Raw genomic sequence first — 27,953 nt, forward strand, 5'->3', positions numbered from 1 at the left:
TAGCAACTCTCTGACCCTTTCTCTGGTCATACTTCTTTCTCTGACTACTCTGTCTGGGAAGACTCTCTTCTTTTAGTAATTGGCGTGATCATAATGGGCCTACCTGTGTAATCACCATGTAAGGTAACATTCACAGATTTTGTGATTATTTTTATGATTAGGGTGTAGACATCTCTGGGAGGTCATTATTCTACTTATCACAGCATTCAAATAAGAAAAGTGGTGTAAGTTCTTAGACTATAGCCAGAATATTTTACTGTACCTCACTTCAACCAAATCTTTATTATAGCAAAGAACCAGAACAACAAGAAGATTTGGAGTTGTGTCAATCTAAGGTTTGTTTAAAGGAATAGGACCTTTAGCTTAGAAAAAAAAAAAAAGACATATTTAGAGGTGGAGTTGGAGTTCCAGTTTGAGGGGTCATGAGAGAATTATTTCTTCAAAATAGCAGAAGTTCTGTCATATGTGCACTCAGAGGACAGAATAGGATTAATTAACTTGAGAGAAGCAGCTTTTGGTGAAATTAAGGCAGAGGTGAGTGAACGTTATCAATATCTTTAAGTCCAACAGGCTGGAAATAGCATAGCTTGATGACGTGGGGAGTCTTTTAAAAGAGATTTGAGTATTAGATGAAAGATAAGCTGAGGTGAACTCTCAAATTCCATTTAACCCTCAAAGTCACTGATTCTGTGACTCAGAATTTTAGTCATGACCTTTGGGCACCTCTGATTGCATATAACTAGAGCTGGCCAAGGTCTTACATCCTTACTGAGGAGGCATCTTTTTGTCCTCACCATGTATACATCTACAGACCTGTCCCATGCCAGACAGACGAAGTGGTGAGGCAAGTTGGTAGAGTTCAGATGCCTGGTTTGAAGCTGCAGTAGCTCATGTCACTGTTGAGAATATAAAGGCAATAGCCATAGGGACAGTAGAAGTTTTAAAATATAAAAATACTTAAAAAATACTCTCTGGAATATTCAGAGAAATGAAAAGAAACAAACCATAGAGACAAGGCATGAAAAAAGTGTGGACTCATTGCTATTGGGTAGATTGCATGGGTGTCAAGTATGACTCATTTATTGAGGAAACTGGATATTTATAATGAAAACAAAAGAGCAGACCAGATTCTTTCATCTTGATCCAGAAAACTATATATTTTTTAGACTTTTCTTCTTCAGTCCACTTTTGTGATGATTATTTGGAATAACTTGTATAATATCTGGGAACTACTGTAGAAAGTGCTATTTTTATGTCAACAGTGTTTGCTGCATAAAAGTACTTTTCAAAACTTTAAGTAGTTTACATTACCATATTCTTGATCCTTTAAGTACACATATGAATGTCTAAGTTATAAACCCAAACTATTTTCAGTGTTGTATTAGATCATTTCACCCACAAATTATTTTCTATCCCAAACGCATTCAAAAGGAATTAAGAATTAGTTAAAACTTCAGTTGTATTCAAGAGAAGTCTTTGTGGTTCTCTATGGCTGTGATTTTTATGTCTTCAAAGAGAGGTTTAAGTGTCTTTGGGGTTGTAATGACCATTGTAGACCAAGAGGAGCTTTCTCAGACACTTATGACTTTGGGCTGATACTATGAATGATTTTACACCATTCCATCTTATATCCATTTCTATGGATAATGATCATCCTAGCCAATTTCCGACACTCCTCTCTACAGTCAGGGGAAGGTCAGCTATTTTTTGATCCCCATGGGAGAGAGACAGCTCCTCAATCAGTTTCCTAAAATAGCCAGCCATTCTCAGCTGCTGGGCTGGAGTCCCTCCAGGGGTGAGCAAAGGGAATACAATCTACCGGCTCGTTGTGAGTGAGAAGCCACCAAAACAGAAACTAGGAGAGGCTTCTCAAGAAGATTCTGCCTACTCAAAACTCTATTCTTTTTGTTGTTATTGAGAAGCTAGGTGTCTACCATTTTAACATTTCTTATTTAAAGGGAAATCATTGGATTAAAAATGAAACTAAATGTCACCATCTTCTTTGGGGCTCTTTTTGGTGCTTTGGGGGTTTTACTTTTTTTGGTGGCTTTTGGATCGGATTATTGGCTTCTTGTGACTGAAGTGGGGAAGTGTTCAGGTGAACAGAATGTGCGTTTCTTTTTCAAAATATTGATGTACTTGGTAGTGGTGAGGATAGCCTTGTGTATCCTCTTGAAATTAGAGCATAACAGTGGAGTGTCTATTTCTTCATAGAAGAGATATGTAAAAAGCTACTGATCATTATTACTGGGATAAAATGCATTGCTTAAAAAATTTCCTGGTTATAACAATTTAGATTATGTTTCTTGTGTTGAAGGCAAGTTACTTCATTTGTGTTCTGTGCAGATAGAGAATGTTACTTTTCACCATGAAGGATTCTTCTGGAGATGTTGGTTTAATGGGATTGTGGAAGAGAATGATTCCAGTATCTGGAAGTTCTGGTATAGTAAGTACAATTTAGCTTTATTTTCTCCTTTGCCTTTAAAATAAAAGTCAGCAGCCTCTTATTTAGTATACGTTCTTTACAAAATAGGATATGATTCTTAGTTGTAGAATCTCAATAGGGTGTCATTGAAAGTTTCATGAAGTGACTCCTTTTCAGTTAGTAGAAATGGCCATAGCAATAATTATTTTATTTTAACCTAAAAATAAGAGTCTAGATATTTATTGTTAAATTGAATTATTTACTGTTTCCTTGCATGCATTTAAAATACACTAAACCTAACATGAGATGTTATTTATAGTATTTTTTTTTTGAGTACCCGTCATGGCTATATTACAAATAATCATTTTTATTCTTTAGAAAATCCAGAATTAGAGATGTATTATTTCATATTCATGGCTTCAACATTAAAAAATATTTTTTATGATAAAACTTATTTATCAGCTGTGACAGATGAAAGCTTGTTCTGTTTGGAATTCAACCAGGTTTGTGGGCAATATCAAGACATGCCTTGCTTTTGATGTTTTCATTCTCTCAAAGAAACTTTAAAGTTCTTTTTTGAAGTGGAATAGCATCTTAAAAATATGATGCATTCTTTCAACCATATTCATTGTATTGTACTAATCTTTGAAAATCAGCTCATTGAAGATAGCTAGCCTTTATCTTATTTCATCCAATGAATAAAAGTACTGTTTATTACCCTAAAGCTTATTGTGGGTGGAACTTATTAGTCTACTTATAAAGTACTCTTGTAATAAATCAAAATATGATATTTGCACAAAAGTCAAGATTATGGAATGTATAATAAAAATAGGAGATCATGGAAGACTTAAGCAAGCTGATGGCAAGTTGGCACATGTAAAAGGAACAAAATAACAATGAAATGACATTTTGAGAAGAATAATTGGTAGACTATCTTATAGTCATTTCAGGGAGGAATGAACATGCAATGTGTCAATAAAAAGTTATTTAGACTGATAAAGTGGATAAATCAGGCCATGCAAGAGGAAGATTTCATCAAGCATTTAGAGAAAGAAAGAATATTTTACTCCTCCTTAAAATGTCCATAATTAAAATTTTCAAGTTTTCAAACAACATAAAAGTTCTCTTCTTGTGGTTTCTTCAAGTGCTAAAAATGTGTTTGAATCATTAACTTGTATTATCTATCATTTCCATCTTTTCTCTAAAAATAGGATGTAGAAGAAACTTTATATAATTGGAACTGATCCAGTTTAAATCTAAGTTTATTAGAGTTTAAAAACAATAATTTTTTGAGCACTTACTGTGTGCTAGGCATTGTATTAGGAACTGAAGAATATGGTTGTGAAAATAAATAAAATGTGGTGCCTTCACTTTTAAGGTGATAGATAATACAGGCATTCTCTGCACTGTATTATGTCATGAACTGGATGCTTTGAATAAATCCACTTTCCAGGTTCTTCTCAATGTGAGGTTTTTAGAAAGTCTTCCCCTCTCAGTCAACAATTCTCTGAATTTCTTGATCTAATCTGCAGTTTTCTTTAGCTTGTGTACCCCCAGACTCCATATTTCTCTTAGGACAAGTCTTTGCTCAGCTTCTCAATAACAAATACCACTGTTTTGGTTTTCTTCCTAGCCAATCAACCACTGTCCAAGAACTGCATGCACGCTTACCTGTCGCCATATCCCTTCATGAGGGGCGAGCACAATTCTACCTCCTACGACTCTGCAGTTAGTAAGTACCGCTGTCCTCAGAATGTCCTATAACTTCAACATTTTTTTTCTGATATCAGTCTGTTATATACAAAAGAATAAGATGTCATTTTTAACGCACCATTTATCATCCTAATAGAATATAACTTTAAAAGTAAAGCCATTAAAATCTGCCTGCTATTTATAAAGATAATTTTTTAAAAGCACATTTTCCGATATGAAAATCATGATATTCATTAACAAGATCTGCTTCTTAAGGATTTAACTAACCTACAACTAGTCTGACAATTGAAAATATTGTAATATACATCCTGCTTTTAAAATATTTTTTTGCAGTTGTTACACATAGGATTATGCTACTGAATTCCTACAAAGTGACTGAACTCTGTTATGTGTGATATCCCATAGAAAGAGAATAGTCAGATGTCATTAGTTTCTTTTGTGTTTTCCTACTGTTCCTTTTTTTTCTACAGAAGGAACATAAATCTTAGCTTCTATAGAAAGTGCATAATATATAATATATAAATTTAGTTTTATAGAAAGTACATAAACTTGGTATGTTAACTTTATTCTCAGCTGGTTTCATGAAGTTTTTAATAAAGAGTGCTTATCCTAATCTTAAAACCAAGGGTTAGTATAGAATTTGCTAATGTCATAAACATAGCTTTAAAATATTTGTTTTTCGTAAAATTCCTAATATATTTAATGCTTTGAATGAACTTGTATTAATCAGGATTCTCCATAGAATAAATATAGGAGACAGATGTTGAGGGAGAGATTTTAAGGAATTGGGTTGTGTGGTTGTGGAGGCTGGCTGACACGGTTGAAATCGTAGGACCAGCCTGCATGTTGGAGATTCTGATAAGAGTTGATATTACAGTCTTGAGTCTGAAGAACAGAAACTCAACTAGACTTTCTGTGTTGTAGTTTTGAGGAGAATTCCTCCTTCTTCAGAAAACCAATCTTTTTTCTTAAAACCTTTAACTGATTGGATGAGGCCTACTCCCATTATGGAGGATAATGTGCTTTACATATAGTCTACTGATTTTAAATGGTAACCACATCTATCAAGTACCTTTACAACAGCATCTAAATGAGTGTTTGACCAAACAACTGGGTACTATGGTCTAACCAAGCTGACACACAAAATTAACCAGCATAGAACTTCTATTATTCATCCATTTTTTCATCTTTTTGTAAAACATATATTTCCATACATTATAATTTTGTTTTTAGTTTGTCAAAGGATGTAATATTTGCTTATATCACATCATTACTATGACATTTTATGGAGTGATGTGGGGTCTGGATAGGAAAAGAAATGAGCTGATCTGCAGCTGTGCTTGTCCTCCACTGGGGCGGCTTGTTACACACAGTCAAAAGGACTGTGACTTTTGGTCTTGAAAATATGTGCAGTGTAGCTGCTTTTTCCCCATTAAAACCTCAGTGAGACATCTCATTTACATTTTTCAAAACCTCTTGTATTATGTATGCTGTGGACTTTCTCACTGCTAAGAGAAGAGATGGCATAGAAAAGAGTACAATAAAACATTTTATATTACAAAAAGTTACAAAAAAGGTAACCTTTCCCCAATGTTCTTACTTTTAGTAAATGAACTAAAAAGTAGTACACAGTTGGTTTACTAGCACTTTAGCTATTTGCATAAATGTTAGTATTGTTGTTGATATTCATATGCTGAGGTCCTGCGATGAGACAGGTATTAGAGGCCCCATGTATTTTAAAATTCATCTACATATTTAAAAAGTCTGAACCTCATGGAGATAATAGAAAACTTGAAAAACAAGGTAACATAATCAATGTGTAATAATTATGATGGCGATGGATAGTAAATGCATGTCAGAAAAATTATACTGCAATTATACTTAGAATTATTATGTAGCACTGCAATAATTACTGTGTCATTTTTTGGATCTAATGACAAAACCTTATTCCAATTTTTAATAAAATTATCAAATTCCCCTTTGGTACACATATTGTAGCTCATTCACTTTATGCAACTTTATAAAACACTTTAAGTAAAAATTACTGAGATGGAAGAGGTATGTCCTACAGCATAGATAGTACATACACATTCTATTTATCTTCATGATATTGTACAGTGATATCTGACATTATATTTGTGTAATTTTTTAAAAAATCATTTTCTTTATCCAAGAGAAGGGCATAGATTTCATTCAAAGGATTCTATCTGAATTGAAAGTGTGTGTTTCCAAGTCAATGGGGCCATACCATCTTCACTAGACTCTGTAGCAACTCTGTAGCTTCATGCAGCTTCATAATTATCAGGTGTGATACATTTGCTAGTTTATTTTGATAAATTTAAAGTATTGCTTGTAAAATTTGATCTAGCTGGCCTGGCAAATTATTAGAAATATGGTTTATATTGTTCTGAGTTTTTACAGTTACAGTTAGCCAATATTGAAATCAGTGAAAATAATACAGTGGTATATGATTTTTATGGAAAAACTCTTTTAGAATCATTGGATGCTACTGATAAAATTATTCTATTTCATAATATGGAGATTGAGACTGAGACACTGAGAAACCACATGACCCTGTTGTTACACAGCTGATCATTGCCAGAACTAATGCAAAAGTTCAAATCTTTAGATTTTGTTTATTGATAACTTATAAAATGCAGTGAATGAAAAGGCTAATTTCAATGCTTAAAAGTTTTTTAAGTATAAGTCATTTAGTTGACTCTCAATGAAAAAATAAGTTAAATATATGTTGTTGGTTTATTCTACCTTTCTGTCTGATTCTGACCTGTGTATATAGTTAGGTCTAATTCAGTGTTTCCTTAATTTTTAAAATCGCAAATATATTATCCAAAATTCTGTTATGCTAAAATCCAGTTATTTTAATGATTGCCCTAGCCTAGAGGGGTATTCTAATTCTCAGATTGTTTTTTGAGGTGGGATTGTATACTTCGAAGTCCGTTAAACAACTCCATACCTTTTGATGTCTGTCAGAACTGAGCTTTTCTTGTTCGTTTCATGCTTAAACTCAGTCACAGTTCATTTATTTAGTATCACTTGATAATCATGTGCTGGACATAGATTAATTTCCAAGATAATCCAACCCCTGAGCAAACTGATCATTTATTTTTGATGTCCCCCTAGCCTGTGACCACACCTCTATCAAAATGCTCATTTTACTTAGCTATAATTGTTTACCTTCATTGTCCGTTGCAACTCCTTATATACACAGAGTGTTTCATACTCATATTTGCATCCCCAGAAATTAATATAGTGGCTGGTACTTAGTAGATGCTTAACTATTGGTATAGAATGACAAAACAGAAATTACAGGTAATATTTTCAGCAGTTAACTATTTCAATTTTATTTTTTCCAAGTGGAAAAATTTTTTAAACTAAATTTCGTACTTGGCTTTCTTTCTAAGCAGACTATGTCAAACATGATTTCATTTTCTCTTGACCAGCTGCAAAAACACTCACACACAGGCCAGCCACCATGACCTTCTTTGGGTTCCTCAGAATCAGTATTTGTACTCTATCTCCTAGGCCTTTATTTGTACCATCCCTCATCCCCAAATGCTATTTCTCTTTTCAACCCCTCCTCCCATCATTTCGCTAACAAAGCAGGTCTATCTTCCCAGATAGTTCAAACTTCAGTTTTCTAAGGAAGCCTTCTTTGCTGGCTCCCTAACCCAGTAATACTTGGACTAGACTGGGCTCTCCTTTATGAACACATGGTTTAATTTGATAATTCATAGCACAGATGTTAATTATCCTGTGATTATTTTGTTTGTGTATTTTCTTCCCGATTCAACTCTCAACTCCTACAGTGAAGTCTTTAATGCTTGGTTCACCATTGTATCCACTGTAGGCTGAATATATTTTTGTACCATGACTGTTTCTACGTAAGAGTATTGGAAATCTTCATGACCGTACTGTGGTAATGCCCTACGTAACAACCAGTATATGTAGGAATTTTTTAAAACTTTACTAAATGGACCTAGATTACTCTTAAAATATTTTACTCATACTTTTTGTAGTTTTTAGGTCTTCCACATTGTTTTCACATGTCAGCTGTCCTTTGCTTTTATTGTCAGTGTTTATTTATTTAGTATTCTATTCTGGTCTTTTTTCCCCATCACCATTATAACAAATGTAGGGTGAAGGAAATGACATAAGACTGAAATCAGGAAGGCAGCTAAGCAACACATAATTGGTCAGCAACACCTTAGGCTGTAAGTAACAGAAAACAGACAGTAGCTGCAAAATAAGGAATATTTTTCTCCCACAATAAGAAGTTCATAGGCAGCTGCCCTAGTGACGCTGTTGGGGCCCCAGTGCCTTTCAACTTTTATTTCCACCATCCTTGGCAGTTAGACAGTCAGCATCCTGTTCTTCCATCTTCGGAAGAGCACAAGTGTCCCTAGAATTCTTCAGTAGATTTCTAACACTGTTTTCTTCATCAGAATTATGTCACATGGTGTATGTTAGGCCGGGACTTGGAGTTGTTGGTTTTCTAGCCTCTGTAGTGAAGCAGGAGAAGAGAGAAAGGCTGGGACAGAGTGTTGAGTGGACCAGCCTGAAGCTCCTCCTCTGGCCACTAGCGTCATAACTCTGCCTATAAGTCATTGGGATTTGAACGAGAGTAGGACAGCGAAGATGAAAAGGGAATAATAAATGCCAGTGATATTTAAAGAGTTAATGCATAAAACTTGATAGGCAAACAAAAGAAAGCTGGAAGAATCTAGGATGATGAAGAAATTTCCTTTTGAAGAACATATAACTCAGTTTATACAATATACAATAAAAGGTGTAATATACTCACTTCCCCCTAAACAGTAAATATTATTTTAGAGTATTTCTTTCCAGTCCTTTTTATATGCATATTGTAAATAGTTTTATTCATTGTAAATACAAATGTGTATCTCGCTTTTCTACTTTTAAGATAGCACACATTTCTTTATATTTTTACCTAATGATTTCTTAAATTTTAAATGTTAGATGCAGCATCCACATTAAAAATAATTATACATGTTTAACAATTTTTATAATATGTGTTAATCATTTGGAATAGATTGTCTTCATTGTTGCTGTGCTGTAGACCAACATGCTTGCCAAATGGTGCTGAACTGTGAACGATTTTAACTAAGGAAATTCAGGAAGGGAGGCAGAAACATGATGATCGAGAGGAGGGGGCATGTTTTGAAGTGGAGGATGAAAGTTTAGTTTGGATTTCGATATGATAAATTTGGGTTGATGATGGAAAACCAGTTTGAAATAATTCAAGCAGCTCAATGTGCAAAACTAATTTTCCTTTAGCCCAATAGATACTGATAGGACATTGTAAAGGTGGTTTTTGAAAAAAAAATCATAGGAAAGGAGGCAGTAAAATAACAATACTAAGTGGGAGAAAGAGAGAAACAAGGATAGTCCACAAAGAAGAAAAAGAACGAAGCATTGAGAAGCAAGCCGATGAACAGGCTGGAGTGTTGTCAAAGGGGCTGGTGGAGGAGGGAGTCTTGGGAAAGAGGTGGTGGTCCCCAATGACAAATGCAGAATGAATGAGAATGAGAAGGGAGCAGGAAGGAATTGAGTAACCCTCTAATAATGGAATAGAGGGCTCTGGCAATTCCCTGCCTCCCCCAGGAACCTATTCTACATTCCTTCACATTCTATTGCCTGAAGGCCCTCCCCAGAGCCAACCCCTAGCCCAGGCTCCCTCCTCCTCCTCTTCTCCCAAGAGATAAGGTCTGAAAGCAGTGATCTTCATCAGGGGCGAGGCCACAGAATGCTGAGAATGTGAAACCTCACCCTGGGAAGTTTAGGGAGTGGCAGTGAGGAAATGATACCTTTGCTATTAGCCAACCCTTGGAATAGTTACTCAAAGACCACAGCATTAGAATACCAAGTCCTTAGAAAATAATTGCGAACACACATACACATCTTGCTTTACTATTACAGGTGGCTACAGTCCCTGACTTTTGGCTGGCTCTGCCTCTGTGACCCTTGTGTGGGCCGCCTCTCATTCAGGTTGGAGTGCCACTCACAGGGGGGCTTGCTCAGCTTTCAAACATGGCAGCTCATGAGGATACAGTATGCTTTCCAGTTCCAGGGCCCAACTTCAAAGCTGAAATCAAAAATCACTTTTTTCAGACAGTGTTATTATTGTTTCCTACAATTTATTCATGGACATCTAAGGATTGGTTGGCAGTTTGTATATTACCCTTTCAATAATGAAGGTGGTTGCTCTCTATAAACAAGACTATATGGTTATTTATAGCAGTGTGGCTTGGCTTCCCTTCACGGAGGACAGATTCCAGCCTCTACAGAGACTTCTTGTGATGTCTGCAAAAATGTCGGCCACACTCAGAGGGAGAAATAGCCTCTAATGATAGGGCACCTCTTGGTGCTCTAGACCAGGGTTTCTCAACTTTGGCAGTATTGACACTTTGGGCCGAATTATTTTTTGTTGTGGGATTGTTTTGTGCCTTGTAGGAACTTTAGCAGCATCCCTGGTCTCTACCCACTAGATGCCAGTAGCACCCCTCAGTTGTGATGATCAAAAATGTCTCCAAACATTGCCAAATGTCCTGGTATGGTGGGTACAAAATCACCTCCACTGGGATATTCCAGACATTTATTCCTAGCACTTATGACCCAGGGCTGAAGCTCTTCTTTGGAATTATATACATACTGCCTATACTCTGTGCCCAGCTCCAATGCTGGACCCAAAAATGAGTAAATAATGGTTAATTTCCTTGTGCCTTTTTCATGCAGAATATTCAGACTGAATAGGAGCAAAGAGCTGGTATAGGCTTCTTATTTTTAAATATTATTGCTTTTGCTCCAAGCTTTGGACCTTTTCTTAGAAGAGAGTATGAACTAGAGTCAATGAAAAAAATCATTAAATATTTGCTACATGCTGGGCACTGTTCTGGGTGCTTCAGAGTCAGTCCTAAATTCACACCCTCATGGAGCTTTCATTATAGTGGGGAGGAAGAAAGTAGACAAAGTAATTTGGTCAAGAACTTGGAGAAATAAAAAGGGATGGAGTGCATGTGGAGGGGATCTCAGTATTAAACAGGGTGACCAAGGAGGCCTCATAGAGAGGTAATGTGTTTTGAGTTGGCTAGCCCTAGGTTGAATGGAGCTCTGCTGTCTAGCTAAATTGTTACTATTCTCTGATCCCTCTTTTGAGGACTAGATAGATACTGTACAGAGTGTGTTTAGCACAGAGTCTGGCTTGTGGTAAGGGTTCCGAGCTGGGGTTCCAGTCAGTGCATCTGTGTTCACTACCTGGGGTCACCACTTCCTGGTTCTGGCTTCCTGGTCTCCACGGAATCCCCTGCACTCATTAGTGAGAGGAAGATCAGCATAGTAACAATCTCACACAGTTGTTAAAATGAAAAGAGATAATAATACAAAGGCTTAGCAGAGTGGTTACCATGTAGTTGGTATTCAATAAATGTCAGATATTTTTATGACAGTATACCAATTTAGAGTACTGAAATAAGTCATCATCAGGGCTCATGAATGCAACATAGCTTCTCCCTCGTGAAATGCTTCCTGCTCTCTGAAGTGTGTGTGTGTGTGTGTGTGTGTGTGTGTGTGTGTGTGTGTGTCAGTCACATCAAGCATTTGGCAATGTTTCTAGCAAAAAAGTTAGGGCTTCATAAATAATATTCACTGTTATTATCATGCTCAGCATCATCCTAGTACAAGACAGTTAATATTAACCATCTGTACTGGCCAAGATTTACTACTATTTATTTTGTAACACCAATTAAAATTTATTCAACAAATATTTATTGAGTACATACTCTGTGCCAGACACTGTTCTAGGTTCTGGGGAAGAGCAGAGAACAGGATGGCTATCCCTCCCCTCATGAGACTGACATTTTAGTGAGGAAGAAAAACAAAACAACATAAATAAGTCAATTACATAGTACATAGTACATTGGAAGATGGCAAGTGCTCTGGAAAAAAATGAAACATTATACAAACTAAGGAGCCTGTGGTGGCAGAGTTGCGGGTGATACAAACTCTACGATGTGGTCAGAAGAAAGCATACCTCTGAGAAATTGACAATTGAGTGCAGACCTGTAGAAAGTGAGCGAGTGAGCCATGTGATATCTGGAACAAGAGTGTTCCAGGTAGAGGGAACATCACATGCAAAGGCCCAGAGGCCAGACATACCTGGTGTGTGGAAAGAATAGAAATGAAGTCTGCACAACAGAAGAGTGGGTGAGGGGAGAGTTGAGGGGTTGGTCAGAGAGCTAGAGGATGCTGAGAGAAGTTAGGCAAGTGTGAGGACCTTGACCTATACTTTAAGTGAGATGAGAGGGGGGCCAATGGAGGACTTTAACCTAGTTTATTTTGTAAAAGAATCTCTCCAGTTGTTGTGTTGTTAACAGACTAGAAACGAAAGGGTGGAAATGGAAGGGAACCCAGTGAGGAGGTTTGCTATATTTCAGATGATTACAAGGGGATCGGTGAAAATTTGTCTGATTCTGGCATGGTCCTTTTAAAATTATTTAACAACCAGTAAAGAAGTCTATCAAATAGACAGCATCTGTAACACAGCAAAATAAAAAAAAAGAAATCTTATGTTCAGGCTGCTACCTACTTTGAAATGTCAGTCCTAGATTCTGTTTTTTCCCTTCTTTTTATTTTTAAAAACTATTGTAATATAGAAATTTTCAAACATTGACAGGCATGGACAAAAGAGTATAATAAACCCATATCTTGCCATCACCCAGCTTCAATAATTATCAACGTATTTTCTAATTGAATTTTATTACTGTGAGTTCTGAATGTATTTTAGCTATGAGTCGTTTACTGAATATGTGGTTTCCAAATATTTTCTTCCAGTCAGTAGCTTAATTTTTTATAACCTTAAGGTCTTTCTTGTAGTAAATTTTGATGAAGTTCAATTTATGGAGTTTTTCTCTTATGGATCGTATTTTCGATGTCATGTTTGAGAACTGTTTCCCAAGCCTCGAGTCTTGAAGACTTCCTCCTGTTTTCTTTTTTTTCCCCAAAAGTTTTATAGTTTTATGTTTTACATTTAGATCTATGATCCATTTTGAGCTACTTTTTGTATAAAGTGTACAATTTAGTATTTTTCTAATGTGTGTCCCCTTGTTCTAGCACTATTTGTTGAAAAGACGGTCTTTCCTCTATTGAATTATTTTTGCACCACTGTCAAAAGTAGTCATTCAGTCTTGTGTGGGACTATTTTGGATTATGTATTCTGTTCCATTGACCTATGTGTTATCCCTCTGCCAATGCTATACCATTTTTATCTATATGTCCTAAAGTTGGGTTGAATGATTCCTCCCACAAGGCTCTTCATTTTCAAAATTATTTTAGCTATTCTAGATCTTTTTTCTTTCAATATAAATTTTAGAATAGTCTTGTCTAGATCTATAAAAAATATTTCTTAGATGATAGAATTATCTATTAATCAGTTTGGGGAGTATTAATATCTTTATTATGTTGAGTCTTCCAATTTGTAAATGTAGTATATCTTTCCATCTATTTAGACCTTCTTTAGTTTCTTTTCATCAATATTTTGTAGTTTTCAGCATATAAGGCCTGATTGTGCCCTTTTAGATTTATATCTAAGTATTTCAATTTGTTTGAGTAATTGTAACTGGTATTGTATATTTAATTGTGGCTTCCAAGTGTTTATTGATAGTAGAGATATAACTGATTTCTATATGTTTATCTTGTATTCTGAAGCCTTGATGAATTTACTTAGTAGTTCTATGAGGATTTTTTTGTAGAGTTCTTGGGATTTTTTTATATAGACAATCATGTCTTTGGCATATAGGGACAATTTTCTTTCTTGCTTGCTGATTTATATCCCTTTTATTTCCTTTTCTTACCTTATTGGGCTGGCTATAACTTCAAGTACCACGTGGAATAACAGCAGTGAGAGCAGGCATCCTCGCTTTGTTCTTAATCTTAAGGAGAAAATGTCCAGTATATTTCTTTAAGTATGATGTTTGCTGTAGGTTTTTTTTTTTTTTTACAGATGTTCTTTATTAAATTGAAGATGTTTTACCCTATTCCTAGTTTCCTGAGAGTTTTTGTCATGAATGGATGTTGAATTTTGTCAAATGTTTTTTTCTGCATCACTCGATGTTATTGCAAGATTATTCTTCTTTAGTGTATTAACATTGCATATTAAACTTATTTATTTTTAAATATTGAACAAGTCTATTCCTGAAATAAGTCCCACATGGTCATAATCTATAATATTTTTTATATATTGCTGAACTCTATTTGTTAAAATTATATTAAAGATCTTTGTGTGTGTATTCATGAGGGATATTGGGCTGCAGTTTTCCTTTTCTTTTTCGGAAAGGAAAACTTTTGTACTGTCTTTGACTGGGTTTAGTATCTGGATATCAGCGTCTGGGTAATACTGGTTTCATAAAGTTAATTAGGAAGTGTCATTTCTTCTGTTTTCAGGAGGAGGTTGTGGAGAGTTGGTGCTAATTCTTCTTTAAATGTAAATGTTTGATATAATTCACCAGTGAAACCATCTGGGCCAGGAGATTTGTTTCAGGAAATGTAAAATTACAAATTCAATTTCCTCAATAGTTATAGGGCTATTTAAATTATGAATGTAATATTGTGGGTTATGTTTTTTTTTTAGGAATTGATCCATTCCATCCAAGTTGTCAAATATACATCTATAGACTTCTTCATAATGTTCCCTTATTGTCCCTTTTATGTATGCAGTACCTGTGTATGGTATCCCCTGCTTTATTCCTGATACTGATAATTTGTGTCTTAGTTTTTCTTTGTCATGTATGTAAGAGGCTTGTTCATTTTACTGAACTTTTCTCTTTCAAGTTATAACAGTTTTTGCTTCACATATTTTGTAGCTATGTTGTCAGGTACATACACACTTAGTATTGCTGTATACTCTTGGTAGAGTGATCCTTTTATCATTTTGTAATGTTGCCAGTAAACTTTTTATTCTAAAATCTACCTCCTTGATATTAACACAGCCATTCTTTCATTCTTTGGATTAATATTTATACGTGTATATTTTTTTCATTTTTTTTACTTTCAACATTTCTGTATAATTATATTTGAAGTGAATGTCTTATAGACAGCATATAGTTAGATGATTTTTAAAAATCAAGTCAGCTAAGCTGTCTCTTTTTTTTATTATTCTAAGACTTATTTTTCAGAGCAGTTTTAGATTCATAGCAAAATGGCGAGACAAGTACAGAGATTTCCCAAATACCCCCTGTCACTGCACATATATGTCTTCACCACTCTCAACATCCCAAACTAGAGTGGTACATTTGTTACAATTGATGAACCTACATTGATACATTCATAATTACCCCAAGTCTAAATTTTACCTTAGGGCTCACTCTTGGCATTGTATACTCTATGGGTTTGATCAAATGTGTAATGACATGTATCCATTATTACAATATTATATAGTTTCACTGCCCTAAAATTCCTCTATGCTCTGTCTAGTCATACCTCTCCTCTACCTCAGAATCTGGCAACCACTGAACTTTTTACTGTCTCCATCGTTTTGCCTTTTCCAGAATGTCATATAGTGGGAATCATTAGTATGTTGCTTTTTCTGATTGATTTTTTTCACTTAATTCTATTCATTTGTTTTCTCCATGTCATCTCTTGGCTTGATAGCTCATTTCTTTTTAGTGCTGAATACGTTTACATTGGATGGTTGTACCACGGTTCATTTATCCATTCACCTACTGAAGAACAACTCAGTTTTTTCCAACTTTTGCAATTATTAATAAGACTGCCGTAAACATCTGTGTGCAGGTTTTTGTGTGAACACAAGTTTTCAGCTTGTTTGGGTGAATACCAAGGAGAGTGATTGCAAAATCATGTGACAAGATTACACACACACACGCACACACACACACACACACAATTTTTGTGAAGTGTGTAGATCTGTATCTAGATTCTGTTTATTGCATGTAGATACTCACTTTCTCCAAGAGCATTTTCTTTGCTCCATTTTATTGTCTTTGCTCCTCTGTCAAAGATAAGTTGACTATACTTTTGTGCATCTATTTGTGGGCTCTCGATTATGTTTCATTGATCTATGTATGTGTATTATTTTGCCAGTACCACCCTGTATTGGTTACTGTAGTTTTATAGTAAGTCTTGAAGTCAAGTAGTTTCTGTTTTCCAACTTTGTTGTTGTTGTTCTTCAGTGTTGTGTTGGCTATTCTGGGTCTTTTTCCTCTCCACGTAAACTTTAGAATCAGATTATTGATATCCACAAAATAATGTGCTCATATTTTGATTGGGGCTGCATTGAATCTGTAGGTCAAGTTTGGAAGAAGTGACATCTTGGACAATACTGAGTCTTTTTACTGTGAACATAGGACATCTCTCTATTTAGTTCTTTAATTTTGTTCATCAACAAAATTTTGTTAGATTTATACCTACATATTTTATTTTTTGGGGGTGCTAATGTAAATGGAATTGTGTTTTTAATTTCAAATTCTACTTGTTCATTTCTGGTATGCAGGAAGTCAATTGACTTTTCTGGATTAATCTTGTATCCAAAAACCTTGCTATATTTAATTCTCTGAGTGTTTTTACCCCCTTTGGTCTATTCCTTCAGATTCTCTACGTAGACAATCATGTCATCAATGAACAAAGACAGTTTTATTTCTTCCTTTCTAATCTGTATACCTTTCATTTCCTTTTATTGTTTAATTGTATTAGCAATGACTTCAGTTCGATGTTGAAAAGGAGTGGTGAGAGGGGACATCTTTGGCTTGCTCCTGATTTGAATGAAAAAGCTTCAAGTTTCTCACATTAAATAGGATATTAGCTGTAGGGGTTTCATATATATGCATTATCAATTTGAGGAATTTCCCCTCTATTCCTAATTTCCTGAGGATTGTTGTTGTTGTTGTTGTTGTTGTTGTTTTTATGAATGGGAATTGGATTTTGTCAAATCTTTTTCTTCATCTATTGCTATGATTATGTGATTTATCTTTTTTTAGCCTGTTAATGTGATGGTAACATTAATTGATTTTTGTATGTTGAATCAGCTTTGCATGCTTGGATAAATCCTACTTGATCGTGTGTAATTCTTTTTATACATTATTTGATTTGATTAGCTAATATTTTATTGATGATGGTTAGTTACATCTATGTTCATGTTCTGTAGTTTCCTTCTGATGTCTGATTTTGGTTTTAGGATAATACTGGCCTCATAGATTGAGTTAGGAAGTATTACCTCTGCTATTATCCTCCGAGGTATTGTAGAGAATTGGTATAATTTTTTCCTTAAATGTTTGGTAGAATTGACCAGTGTACCTGTCCAGACCTTGTGCTTTCTGTTTAAGAAGGTTATTAATTATAGATTTAATTTCTTTAATAGATGTAGGCCTGTTTAGACTATTTCTTTTTATCTGAGTATTGGCAGATTGTGTCTTTTAAGGAATTAGTCCATTTTACCTGTACTATCAAATTTGTGGGCCTAGAATATTTCATAGTATTCCTTTATTACTATTTTAATGTCCCCTCTTCCATTTCTGATATTAGTAATTCGGGACCTCTTTCTTTTTTTTCTTAGCCTAGCTAAATGCTAATACATTTTATTGATCATTTCAAAGAATCACCTTTTAGATTGGTTGTTTTTCTCTATTGATTTTCTCTTTTCACATTCGATGATATTTTCTTTAATATTTCTTCGCTTCAGCTCCATTTGGATTTAATTTGCTTTCCTTTTCTAATTTCTCAAGATAGAAACTTAAGTTATTGATGCTAGATCATTCTTTTCTAATATATGCATTCAATGCTATAAAATTTTCTCTAAGCACTCTTTCCTGAATTCCACACATTTTGATACTTTTTTTTTCATTTTAACTTAGTTGAAAATATTTTAAAATTAATGTTGAGATTTCTTCTCTGACCCATGTGTTATGTAGAAGTGTGTTTTATAATATCCTCATATTTTTGGATTTTTCATTTATCTTTCTGTTATCAATTTTTAATTTAACTCTTGTGGTCTGAGAACAGACATTCTATAATCTCTTATCTTTTAAATTTGTTAAGGTGTGCTTTGTGGCTTAGAATGTGGTCAGTCTTAGTGAATGTTCCATGTGAACTTGAGAAAAATGTGCATTCTGTTGTTGATGGGTGAAGTAGTCTATAGATGTCAGTTATATCTAGTTGATCAGTGGTTTTGTGAGTCCAGCTATGTCCTTCCTGATTTTCTGCCTGCTGGATCTATGCATTTCTGATAGAGAGGTGCTGGAGTGTTTAACTATGGCAGTGGATTTATTTTTTTCTGCTTTCAGTTTTATCAGATTTTTGCCCCACATAATTCGACATTCTTTTGTTAGGCAGATATACATTAAAGCAAAGCTGTCCTTTAGTGTATTTATACCATTTATATTTAATGTTATTATTGACATGTTAACGCTGCCATTTCAATTTTTGTTTTCTCTTTGTTTTGTTTTTCATTCTTGGTGTTTTTTTTTCCTGTCTTACTATAAGTTACTTAGTTTTTTGTTTTTTTTTAGAATTCCATTTCATTTATATTTATTTTCCGTGTTTTGAGCATATCCCTTTTCTTCACTCATCCCATTGTTCAGACCATCTGCTTCTTTTACTTATTTGTTACTCTTTACAAACAATTTTGGGAATATATAAATAAAATTAAAGTGACTTTTAAATATAGTTATTTTAAAATATGTTAGACTTTTTGAGAGTGTTTTTCCTTGCACTCAAATTTATTGCTTCAAGTCTTTGAGTGGCCAAGGCTGTCATTCACATCAATACAGTGTTGGGTCAGTATTGTTCAGGGGAGTGAAACATTTTATGGAAATCAATACATTAACTTGTTTCCAGAGCAACAGCTATTAAGGCAGTATGGAGGGGATTTGTTGGAACACCTTGCTATGCTGAGCTAGAGAGGGAAATCTTCCAAAGACATATCCTGTACCTGCAAATATTAAATAAATAAAACCGAATCACCCACTAGACCATGTAGAGTATAGCTATGAAAATGCTATATTTGATCTTTTTAATGATTTTCTGCTTAAAATGGACAGTTTTAGAAGGTTGGTTCTTTCAAGCAGAAACTTGAAAGTTTAATCTATACAGTTCTTTATCAAAGAGAAATATTGATCATCTTGCTGGGACTCTAACCAGAATAACCGGAAGTGACTTCTGAGACTGCTGATTCTACCTTATTTATCAAGAAACAAACAATATTAGGGAGGCTGTTTAAGTGACTCACTTCTAAAGAGCAAACAATTGGCAGGTCAGTGAGGACTCAAGGATCTCTGCAGAGTGCTCCTTGGAAGAGGGCAAGTCCATGCAGGATGTCCAGGAGGGGCGTAGGCACTGTACCTGGTGGATGTGGACTTTGAACACCAAAGATCATGTTTCCTGCTAAGTGGGAAAATGTGACTTTCAGTCTGTGAATAAGCAAAGTGAATACGTTTGTGCTGGAGTAAATGAGGCATACTTGCCCTGCCAGAGATGCCAGCTATGTCCCAGCTATCTTGTCTGTCCCCACGAGACACTCATCTTACCCTGGCTGTGCTAGCACTCCTTGTATACATGGTTCACATCTCAAACTGCGCAAGGCCTTATTCTGAGCTGGCCAACTATTTGTCCAAGGCATTTGCTGGCAGGGACAGGCTACCACTTGCCTGCACAACCCTCTCATCCTGGAAGCCAATGATTACTCTCAACTCAATACCTTTATTTTCTTCCTAGAAACTTTTTTGCTTCATTTTCTTCTTATTCCAATTTTTTGATAAGTTCTCCTTCCTTGCCTATTTCATTTTCCCCACAAGAAAGGCCGGTTACCATGAAACATTGTTAGGTTTTTGGTGGCTTTATCTCACAGTATTGTACCCTTTTAGAAAGAAAAATTAAGAATATAGAAATTTTTATGAGAAAGAAAAGGGCGTGTGTATTTTTCTACTTTTTCTTTCATACTAAAACTACCTCCCTACACACAGAAACCAAGACTACCAATGTTTTGTCAGTGGTTTGATTACTGATAGATTGAAGTTCTATGTGGACAAAAAGCTGATATTAATGCAAATTATTCAGTGATTTTTCATATCATTTCTAGAGAAAGTCTCACACAAAGTGGGCCAAAATATTCCACTGGGAAATGACCTTGAAGGGCCATCATGACTTGCCTCTTGTTTTCTCCCTCTCGGCACTTCCTTTGACACCAAATCTCTCACTCTCTCTGCCTTCACGCTGAGCTACTTACACACACCTGCTTTCCTTCTTGGTTCCCTCTGCTTGTGCTTTTTGCTCTCCCCTTTCAGAATCGCCTCCTCCGAGAAGCCTTATGCAATATGCCAAGATTAGGTCAAGTATCCTTTTTTTATTCATCTATAATATGGAGTTTTCTTCTTACACTTGGCCTAGCTGATATTCATCTGGTTGTGTATTTATTTCTCTGCAATTAGACTGTTTGATGGCACACATTGTACTTTTTTTCATGCTATATCACCAGTATTGCTTACCTAGCACAGTGCCTGATGCAAGGTAGATTTTTTTCAATCAGTATATGAGCACAGGTGGGTGAAGGCATGGAATTCAATGTAGTTGTTAATCCCTTCTTTTGTTGGGTATTTCATGATAACAATAGCAAGAGAAATATCAAATTAATTTAGTGCTATGAAATTCCTAAACTAACTTTGCTGATGTAGAAATGGTAAAAACTACTCTCTCTAAGAGAAAGATTCCTGGATGTGTAGTTGTGATAAAAGACTATAAAATTCCTTGGATTATTGTGATTTCTAGGATGTTAGAAATTTATAGAGACAAATAATTTGAAAGACATAAAAAAAAGAAGACTCAGGGCCTTTAATTCTCACAATGGAAAACTACAATTAAGTAAACACGACTTTGCTCTAATTATATTCAATTGTCTATAAAAAAGCTTTGGGTAGGCAAATTCAAATCTATTGTTTAAAAAAATGTACAAATAAAGTGATCCCAAAAATGTTCCTTTGAAGGCTTAATTTAAAGAATAACAAGTCTTCTCAGGTATAGATCAGATTTTCTTTTTTTAAGAGAGAATCAGTGAACGAGGAAATTTTCTCTCTCCTGGCATTTTTAAAGTGGGACAGAAACACAGAAATTCCTATGTTTTTGATTCATTTTTGTGCACTGGGTATTCAGGAGCATGGAACATCCCCAATACTTACTTCGTACCTGGGTGATAACATCTCACCACTTGATTCCTCAGCTGTTCTTTTCCAAGTTCCTGTTTCTTTCTAGTACAGATTTAAGTTATAGACTCTTCAAATATTGGGGTAATGAAGCCAAAATTCATGGATTCTTGTCATTTCGAATGAGCTAGTTTTGTTATGTCCCCTGACCCTTAAATATGCCACCAACCTTGACCATCTACTTTGAAATTTCAGTAGTAACTGAGTGATAAATTATTGATTATTCACTCCTTTGCATTTTATTGAGCATCTATTACATGTCGGCCATAACATTTCCCCTAGGTTAGAAAGATGAGCAAGACCGTGTCTTTCCCTAAAGGAATTTGCAGTCAAGAAGTGGAAGTGGATATGTGCAGAAGGATACCATATAGAACCCTAAGTCCAGGGGCTGGCATGTGTCAGGACCACTGATTGAGTATGGAGGCCAGGCACTCCTCTCAGTGTTGACCAGCACAAACTCTAGCAATCCTCTCAACAATACTGTAAGATAGTATCATTATCATCACATTTTAGAGAAGGAAAGCAAGGCATGGAGAGCTAAGTAACTTACCTAAGCTCACATACCTGGTAAGAGGTATTGGAACTCCTACCTATATTCCTACTGGTTCTGTGCTTTCCTGCCTTTTGGTGGAGATGAGGAAATAGCTGCACTATGTCCCTTCAAGAAGGAGAGCATGCTTGATTGGACCTCAAAGATCAAGTAGGAAGGCTGCTTAGGAAGGCTGCTTATTCCAGCTAGAGAAAACAGTATTGTAAAAGCCCAGAGGCATGGTAACAGGAAAGGTCACAATAATTTGGACATTTCTGGAAGATAAGGTACTGGGGTTCAAAGTGGGAGGATTTGAGACTAGAACACTTAGATGGAGCAGTGACAATTTATTTGAAAACACACACACACACACACACACACACACACACACATACAACAAACATAGATGCTAATGGTGTCTGAGACAGAGCACAGATAGCCAGCCCTAAGTTCAAATTTTGCCCTTGCCATTTACTGGCTAATTAAGTTTTGGGACTTTATACTCTCTGAGCATCATCACCTGTAAAATACACAGTAAGGATTGTTGTGATGACAGAGGAAAGAACATCTGTAAAGATTGAGCCACTGCATAGGGTACAATACCTTCTCAGTAAAATTAGCAGCTCGAGAGAGCCCAAAGTGCTGTGGTTCTCAACCTGGCTGCATATTCCATTCCCCTAGGGGACTTGAAAATATGGTTGCTTGTGTCCGCCCTCAGAGAGCCTCATTCCCTTGGTCTGGTTTGGAATCTTGGCTCGGGTATGGTATTAAAGCCCTACAAGCAGCTCTGACACTCAGGCAGGGATGTGGGTCACCAGTTCAGGCCCTCTGAGGCCCAGGGATCAGGGGAAGACCTGGGAGCTGGTGTGTAAGCCCTGGGTGCTCACCTTGTCCAATATCAGGATCTGAGTAGCTTTGTGCACAATACCTCTGTGACAGAGGAAGGGACTTCTTCCTTTGCCCTCTTAGGTTCAGTGGCAGGGTCCTGCAAATATGACTGTAAAAAGTCACATTGACATGGAAAAGGTTTATTATTATGTGTACATACTTAGGCCTTCATAGGAAAGTAAAGACCCAAAGAAGCAGATAGGCCTGAGAGTTTGCACACCTTTTTAACAAAGAAGGATAAATGTAGAAATGTGACAAGACAAAGGAAAAAGGAGTTTGGATTAGGGATAGTGAGCTGTGGAAGATGACTAGGAAATATATGGAGAAACTAATGTACTATTAGAGCTATTTTTGCGAGGTTGGTTTGGAGACCTATCTTGGTGCTGACTTGCTGTCTTTTTGGCAGCCAAAAAATTCCCCTGGAAGAGGGGATTTATGGTAGTCTTCATTGCTCCAAAGTTTCTGCTTTTAGCCAACTAAGGAAAACTAAGTTTCCTTCTGCAGGCACTGATTCACAGTTGCTCCCAGCATCAAATAATCCTTAAACCCAAGAGGTGTGTGTTGGGATGGCGTTATTCTCATCCCCTTCACCTCACTCCGAGAGCCTTGCTGCCTCACTACTGTGACCTTGAGGATGCTGGCTGCTGCTGCTATCAAGCTGCATCATCCCACTCTCACTCATCACTGCAGCCACCACTACTTCTGCAAAGCCACCCTGCCCAACGCCCAGCAAGCTTCCCTCCGTAGCTCCCAAGATCTTTAGGAGGAGCAAATGCTATAATGACCTTCGGTGGCCTCTCAGATCTGGAAAGCTCTCCATCCACATGAAGAAACCCCTCCTTCTCCTGCTTCAGGGACTTCCCGAGGTCACGGCAGGCATGGAAGGTGAGGGCCCGCCCTCTTCCTGCCCAAGGCGTCCAGGCTTCAGCTGTTCCCACATGCCAGAGCTTACTGGAGGAGGAAGGACACTCCGTTGTGTTGCTCCACGTTCTTTCTCTTCTGAAAAAGCAGTGGACTGCACAGAGCACATGACTTGGCTTGACGCGTCCGCAGTCACCGAGCCCAGACACGGACGCACTGTACAGCCTGTCCTTCTGCTGTGGTGCAGGCGTTACTGTATTTTTAGACCTGCCTGGCTCTGCCAAGACAAGCAGCGTGGGGAGAAGCAGGACCGGCTTGCAGGCCCGTGAAACAGAAGCCTCTCGCCTAAAGCTACAGCAGCATATGCTGGAGGCTCTCATTTGCGGCAGAGGGTGGAGGAGGGGGTGGCGTGTTTTGTTTCGGCTTCACTTAGACCGTTTTATAGCACTTCACGCTGTGTGTGCCTGAGGATGTGTCGAAACATAGGATTAGCTTTATGAACTAGCGTTGTGAGGTGTCTGAAGCAAGATAGCAAGTTTTGAAAAATGAATAACGCCTAAGTTTATCCTTAAACTGCAAATACAATGTTTACATTTTATAGACACAACAAAATAATTTATCAAAACACTATGAATTTGGAATTGTGATCCTTTGGGTTGATTCTTTTCTACTTTAGTCTGTGTGAAAGAAGGTTTGTTGTGTAAATTATAGCATTATGAAATCAAGAGGTTTGTTAATATTGTAACAGAACAAACTGGCATTCAAATGAAAACTTAGGAAGACAGTCTTTACTCTTGCTGGGTTCTCCCCACCCACAACAGTAACTCACCACCCAGCTTTAGGCCCCACTTAGGTTGCTATAATAACTACCTAACAACTGGTTTTCCCATTTCACTTATTTTTCTTGCCAGTTCATTCTCTGTACAGTTGCAAGAGTGATATTTTGATACAAATGTGGCTTTTTTTTTTTTTTTTGGCTGTAATTTCTGATGACTGACCTTTAGGGGCTTTGGGGGACTGTATGATAAAGGGTCGGCTCTTTCTGCCTGGCATAGATGGCTTTGGCTTCCTTTCTAGGTTTCTAGTTTCTGTCCCTTCTTCCTTTAGGTGGCAGTAGCATGGAGCAGCTTTCCCCTCCCCCACCCATGGAACTCTTTCCTGCTCTGATTGGAGGGACCATCCACCCGCCTTCTGCCTAATGGCATCCTAGGCAGAAGCTGAGACCCAGCATTTCTCTCTCCCCTTTAGCCCTGAAATGGTGGTCTCTGTGCAACAGCTTGTCCAGCTCCATGCTCCTCTGTGCAGGCACCTAGCACACAGCATTCAACTTAGTTGCTTTCCCCAAGGGTCACGTCTGCCTCTAGCAGTTTTTGGTGCCTGTTACTAGGAGAGCCATTGAGATACATTTGCTAAATGAAGTAGCTTTTGCTGGTCAGCAGTGTGCCTATTCACAAGCAAGCTGGCAGGGCCCCTCTCAGAGGTCCCTTGTGAGACACCAGTTTGAGTTATTGGCTGGATGTGAATGGCTTGGAATGGAATTTATTCACAAATAATCCACAGTTAACACTTGGGCTGCTTTTGCCCATTGTCGGAATCAATGAGGATTTAGTGAATTTTCATTATAATTCTACTGGAAAAAGGAAACGTGATAGGGTTTTATTTTTTACCTGTTTACATAGAATTCAGAACAGAAGCCAATTCTGCCAGTAGCTTCCCATCTGTAGTCTGTGGTAGTCTACACACATGCACAACATACGTAAGCACACATGCACACGTATTAATGTGCATCATTATTAGTCCACTTTAGCCTTCACCGTGCCTGCAGTTTTGGATGGCTTTTATGTTTTCTCCCTGAGACATTCTTAACAGATGTTTGTCTCCCTACGCTTCATATTTATGCCACTTTGGAATTTGGGCTTTTACATTCAAAGACATATGAGTTCCTTTGATATATGTTGAATCTGATATTTGAATTTGCAATGCAATTAATACTTTTTATATTATGTACTTTTTATAAAACAGATACTAGGAACATAGTTTTGTATTCTGTATACTCTCTTATTTAACAAACAAGGCAATCTATAAGACAATGTCTCTTTTCTCCATTAAATGACAACAAGATAGTCCTCAAGTGAAAGAACACTAAAAAATATTGTATATAAGTGAAAATGTTATAAAAATATGAAATGGTATACTTACATAAAATATATTGATTTGGCACTTCAGCATACTCTGGGCTAATGATTCTAGATCTACAAGAATGAAGTTATTAAACAAATTGGTGAAAGTAATACTGTAAAGGTAAAAATTTATTCAGGAAAATAAACTGAGGACTCCAGTTGAACCATTTCTATAACATCTGTTGTTGTTACAGAAATTACCGCTTGTCACCCTCATTACCATACTTTACCAAGGAGTACTTTGTTAGGTCAATTTACCCATTTATTTAGCATGAACAGAACTTCACTTCTTTGAAAATAGTTATTAATTCTGGCCTCCCACAGATGTAGGTGAGACTTTCTCTTAATTAAATCAAAGTATGATAACATAGATTACATGCAAATCTATTTACATTGTAACTCTTGCTTCATATTTTAATAAGAAGTAATAGAAATTCGATATAGTTTAAGTTAAGCATTGAGTTGTATTTTATAGTACAAATGAATTTTGAAAGATATTTTCACTTGGCACAGTCCAGCGCTTTCAAAGAGAAGGCTTTGCAGTTTTAATGGGCTCATATAAAGAGTATGGAAACAAAATAGCTGTTCTCTGAGATATATTCAAGCACAAGAGTCTTAATATAAACTACTAGCCAAAAAAAACAAAACAAAACAAAAATGCTCTTCCCACCCAAATTTTGCATATGATCTAAAAAAATTTACATATGGTAATAAACTTTTATCCTTACAGTATTTTATTATATTATACTATATTTACATGTATAGACGGAAAGCTCGTCTTTGTCCTAGATCTATGAGATCAATAGATATCTTTTAAGTGGCAACTTATACTGTTGAATGGCATACCTGAAACTTTCTAGATTTTGTTAACCAATGTCACCATGATAAATATAAAAAAATGAACAAAGTAAACAAATAAATAAAAATAAAAAATAAGTTTCAACAAGAACATTTTATTACAAGATACAGAATAATAAATAGCAAATATATTTGAGTGCTTACTACATGTATCTTTTCATATATTTTCTCACTCCTCACTAGAAACTTAGGTGAAAGATATTGTTTTCCATATTAGAAAAAGCTGTTACCCATTAGAGTTATGAATCAGCAAGCAGAGGGGCCCCAATACCATGTTTGACTCCCAAGACACATGCACTCAATTCACTTTATGTTGATTGCCTCAGTTTTACTTCAGAAAGTGAAAGAATTCTACCCAATTACACAAGATGGTTCTTCATTACGACTGAACATTTTAATTCTGGAATGAAAGTGTGCGAATTAAGTAAATTATTTCGAAATAGGCTTGAAGTTATGCAGTTTTGAGTGTGGAGGCGCAGGCAGAAGAATAAAGCACATGGTTGGTGACTACAGTAAAGAATCTCACTTGGTCACGACTCTCCAGGCAGCCAGGTACCCCCTTCCCTTAGATACAGGTCTGTTTCTCTTGTCTTTTACAGGGGACTCAAAACTAAAAGTTGGGCCCCTTTGCTGGAGGTAAGGAAATGACAGAAATAGCAGTTGCCAAGTGGGAGCTTGGAGGAGCATTTGTCACCATATCTGTCTGAGAGTCCTTCTCTCTCTCCTTCATCATGTGTTTTTCTTATGGTCTCTCTGCATGTCTGTGTGGAGAGGCTCTACCAGCTTCTCCTGCCTCCCTGGGGCCTGATTCATATTTCTGCCCTCTTGCTGGCACATGGCCTTGGCTCTCCATGGCTCTCTTCTGGACCCAGCTACCAGCACTTTCTTTTAACTTCAATGCTGCTGCTAATCCCCTCACTTTTCCGGTTCTGAAGGGATCACGCTAATTAGCCCAAGTCCTCATCTGTTCAAAATGTAGATCATAAGGCAGGCGTCAGAGGTCGCCATGTTTCACCTGCCTTTGTGTCAGGTGTCTGACCCCATTTGTGTAATTTTGGGTGATTAGGGGTAGAGTCACGTGGTTTAAAATGTGCCCAATGCCTTCCTAGTGATTACTGGTCAGGGAACCTTCCCATGAGAGACGGTGTGAGAACTTTGTGGAACTTTCTGTACTGGCAGTCAAATACGACTTCTGTACTATACTCTAAGCTATATTCTAAAGGGATTTCCAAATGTCAGTGATACATAAAAAAACAATATGT

At 36.5% G+C, this 27,953-nt stretch overlaps 1 protein-coding gene across 1 annotated transcript in view; it reads left to right on the plus strand.

Moving 5' to 3' along the window:
- The first annotated feature begins 1,450 nt into the window (after nucleotides 1-1,450).
- TMEM182 (transmembrane protein 182) overlaps nucleotides 1,451-27,953 on the plus strand; it is a 48,667-nt gene continuing 22,164 nt past the window's right edge. Inside the window, exons 1-3 of the mRNA XM_016161853.2 lie at nucleotides 1,451-2,109; nucleotides 2,347-2,446; nucleotides 4,059-4,157. Coding sequence (XP_016017339.2) covers nucleotides 1,978-2,109; nucleotides 2,347-2,446; nucleotides 4,059-4,157 — 331 coding nt within the window. The 5' untranslated portion in view covers nucleotides 1,451-1,977. The remainder of the gene's footprint in view (nucleotides 2,110-2,346; nucleotides 2,447-4,058; nucleotides 4,158-27,953) is intronic.

This window comes from Rousettus aegyptiacus, unplaced genomic scaffold, assembly GCF_014176215.1.
Source record: "Rousettus aegyptiacus isolate mRouAeg1 unplaced genomic scaffold, mRouAeg1.p scaffold_m13_p_7, whole genome shotgun sequence".
Taxonomy (NCBI): Eukaryota; Metazoa; Chordata; class Mammalia; order Chiroptera; family Pteropodidae; genus Rousettus; species Rousettus aegyptiacus.